This window comes from Mercenaria mercenaria, chromosome 1, assembly GCF_021730395.1.
Source record: "Mercenaria mercenaria strain notata chromosome 1, MADL_Memer_1, whole genome shotgun sequence".
NCBI lineage: Eukaryota > Metazoa > Mollusca > Bivalvia > Venerida > Veneridae > Mercenaria > Mercenaria mercenaria.
This window is the reverse complement of record NC_069361.1, coordinates 65,575,848-65,579,632: the sequence shown is the minus strand read 5'-3', so window position 1 is coordinate 65,579,632 and position 3,785 is coordinate 65,575,848. Positions and strand designations below refer to the sequence as shown.

The following is a 3,785-nucleotide window of genomic DNA, read 5'->3' as shown; positions in this document are numbered from 1 at the left end:
ATGACTTGAACATATGTTAAATACTAATATCTAAAGCTGGCGGATGGCACTTGTGTTGAGTATTAAATTCTGTAAATAAAATAACTCATTTTCTTGTTAATTCTAACATATTTTTCTCGGTTAAATACAGACAAAAATTAATTTCATACATTAATGAGTTATTGTTATCAATTTGACGTAGATGGTTTAATCAACATTATGGTTTTTGTTTTTTTTTACAGGGTGCTGTTCAAGGGAGTAATAATTTAATGGAGTGCCTAGCACTGTGGTGCACAGGAAAAAATAAAAATGTAGAAAGCTGCAACTTCAGTGAGAAAAGAAAACAAACAAACAGAACTTGGATATATAATGAGTTAACATACAGACAGTAATTCACTTTAGTAGGATTTAATTAGTGACTGAAATAAGAAAAATATTTAGATTTATAAAAGACTGGAATCAATATTTTACATGTTGTAGTGATGAAATATTATGTTATATTTCTTCAGGAAAATTGCAAACAAACTTTAAATAAATGTTAGATTTCTTTTTGTTAAATGTTAACAAAATCACAACTATTTGAAAATAAAACATGTATTAAACAATGCTAGTTTTAGTCTTTTTTCAATTTCGTAATCGTTGGGATAGCGTTGGCATCCATCTTTGGCCAACAAAGAAACAGAGTTGGCCCAACGTTGGACCAACCGTGATAGACGAAAAAATGCTGTTGGCCCAATGGAGGGCCAACGATGAGTGTAGGATATCAGTTGTTGGCCAATGGAGGGCCAACGATGAGTGTAGGATATCAGTTGTTGGCCCAATGAAGGGCCACGATGAGGTGTAGGATACCAGTCGTTGGGCCACGGTGTACCAACCGTTGGGCCAACGTTGCGCCAATTAGCAAAATGGCGTTGGGCCAACGTCGGAAATCTTCGTTGGGCCAACGAAGAGTCTGCCGTTGGCCCACCGTTGGGCCAACGCATGTCTGCTATCTGGGGAAGAGCTGATGGCTCGCACGTGCAGAATCGTTGGAAGTCTGTATGGCCCATCCTCGCCGTCCCAAGTCCTTTGCAGGGCAACTTCCTCCAGTTTAGTCAGGACACCGACAGCTGTCTTGGCTCCACATCTGGCGATGCCCTGTGCCTTCTCTGTGACATGCACGCTCCGGAGGGGAAGAGAAGTACGCGGATGGTGCTGTAGTTATTTATAGTTTATTTTGGTCACGTGATGAAGAATTGTTTCGGTCATGTGATCAAAGCAAGCATGCTCATCTTTGTTTTTGTTATAAAATATTGATTACGACAAATATGTACTTAAGCAATGCATTTTTTTTGGATAATGTTGAATCTCAGAAGCTCCCTGAAAGTTAAAACAGACTTGAATTACGTAAAATTTAAGGAGAACATGGAACTACTTGTTGTTCGATTTCGGATAAGCGTATCGTCCGTACATTTGTGGTATGGTAAATCTGTGGGCACGCTTCGCTGCCCGCAAAAATGAGAAAATGCACAGCGAGGATTGACTGTTATTGTAACACCACTCTGGAGTGTTATTGAACCGTTCTGGGTTCTACACATGCTTTCAAAGGGCGCCGGTTCTATTTTTAGCTACTACGCGCATGCGCTTCCACTACAGAGATTGCCGATTTGACCATATGATTCACGACTGGCAATTTGATTGGACAGGAATTATCGGAAAAAACTGGGACCCCTGACTGACCGTTAAAAACAAGGGACCGTGCTTTTTGGTTGCCAGTTTATCCCGCTACCAAAGTTAAAGTGTATTTCTGACAGTCATAGCATCTTTATTTGATTCCAAATCACATCCAAAGGATGTTCATGTGCTACACAAAATAGTCCCATTTATGAACAATGCGGATGAATTATCAATGAATAAGCAGTTCTAATTCAACCTGTATCCACTGGCTATGACCATTTAGATTATATAAGATCTATTAATGATAAGGTATTCCAGTCCATAGTTACATCACAAGCTGGGTCAGGCAGAGTTCATCTTAGATATGAGGCACATTAAATTTGTATTTGTTTCTCATTCATGTATATTCATAGACTGGCATTTAAACAGAAAATAAATGTACCAAAAACCCGCAACCATCAGACATTTCAAGGCTTTGATTATTTCGATATAACCGAAATTCGAGTTATGAGGAGGGACGTATATGGACGAAATGATGAAAAAAGTTGGTTCCAACACCTTTTTTTAATCTACTGCTATTGGGCACACTATAAATACAATATACCTTGCAATAAATCTTTTAAAACGCAACACAAAATGATTGTAAATTTAAAGTATTTTATTTCCGTGTAAACATAATCAGAAATACACAATCTATACATACATGTAGGCCTACGTCAAGTAACATTTCCGGCATATATGCGCATCAGTTATCATAAAAACCTCACACATCAATATTCAGTACATTTAATAATCATTATTACAGCACGTCTGATAAATGAATATGATACACGAATGACAAAGAATAACGTTCGATATGAACGCCAAAGTGGGCAAACACGCAAGTAGAATTCCGGAAACCGTAAGTCGACACATTTATTCATTTCAACAAACATTATCAAACTAAACCAAACATGTTACATGTAGAATGATGCATTACTTAACGTAACTGTGATTGTCTAACACCTGTCAGAATTACACGTGTCTACTTTTCTAAAGAATTAATTTGTGTAAGTCTTTTCTGCTTCATAAACTGTTTGTGTAAATGGGCATTTTTAACAAAGTTATTGACCTTAGCAAATGCAGCAATCACACTTTCTGCATTGTCACAAGTTTCAAGGAATTGAGAGAGAACGTCACACGCATTCAATGCAGACTCCAGATTTGGTCGCGGCTGTACCGCTTCCGTGGTTTCCTCCTCGTCGTCGCTCATTTCTCCGTTACGCGCAGAAATAATGTCACTAATTATTGAATTGTCACTTTCTTCTTCACATGTTGGTACCTGAATATCAACATCCACGTACTCTTTCATAGTAGCACCCCTTATTAAACGCGACAACTGGGCTAAGGATATATCGTCGTCAATTTCCTCGGAATCTGTGTCCGGTAACGGCACGGGTACGGGATCCTGTTCCTCCCCAGCTTTGAAGCCCGCACGCCGGTAACAGTTCGCGATAGTTGCCTGGGTCACACACCCCCAGGCTTGGTGTAACATGCGTAAAAACGCGTCAAAGACATTGATACACATATCAGTACCATTATCCAAAGCGCGAATCTTTCTTGTAATCACTTGTCACCCACTTGTTTCCTGTAATGGACTTTTAAGTTCCTTAAAAATTATAACACATTGATCCATAGGTTGCGTGACGCTGGTTGAATTTAGAGGAAGAAACACTAGCTTTACTGATTTCAGTCCATTAATCTTTGGATGCGCTGGACAGTTGTCCACAATTAACACGACTGATCTCTGGTTTCGAGTCATATCCGAGTCTAACTTGAGTACCCATTCTGTGAAAATTTCGGAAGTCATCCATGCTTTTTTTGTTATCTTTATACGTAGTTGGGAGTGATTTCACGTTTTTGAAACAGCGCGGCTGAGCAGACTTTCCAATCACAAACATTGGTAGTTTTTCAGTCCCAGACATGTCAGCACACACCATAGCAGTCAAGCGTTCCTCGCTTTGTTTGCCCCCGTGACAGTCTTTGGATTTGAACTCAAGGATCTTATCTGGCTGCAGACGATAGAACATTCCTGTCTCATCTGCGTTAAATATATCTTTGGGATTGTAATCCTTTAAAATGGTAGAAAGACGCGAATTCCAGTCTGTCAT

At 39.2% G+C, this 3,785-nt stretch overlaps 1 protein-coding gene across 1 annotated transcript; it reads right to left on the bottom strand.

The window, feature by feature from the left end:
- Positions 1–3,371: 3,371 nt before the first annotated feature.
- LOC128559397 (tigger transposable element-derived protein 6-like) lies at positions 3,372–3,785 on the bottom strand. The gene has a single exon (XM_053550817.1). It carries the CDS (start codon positions 3,783–3,785, stop codon positions 3,372–3,374), a length of 414 nt encoding a protein of 137 aa, XP_053406792.1.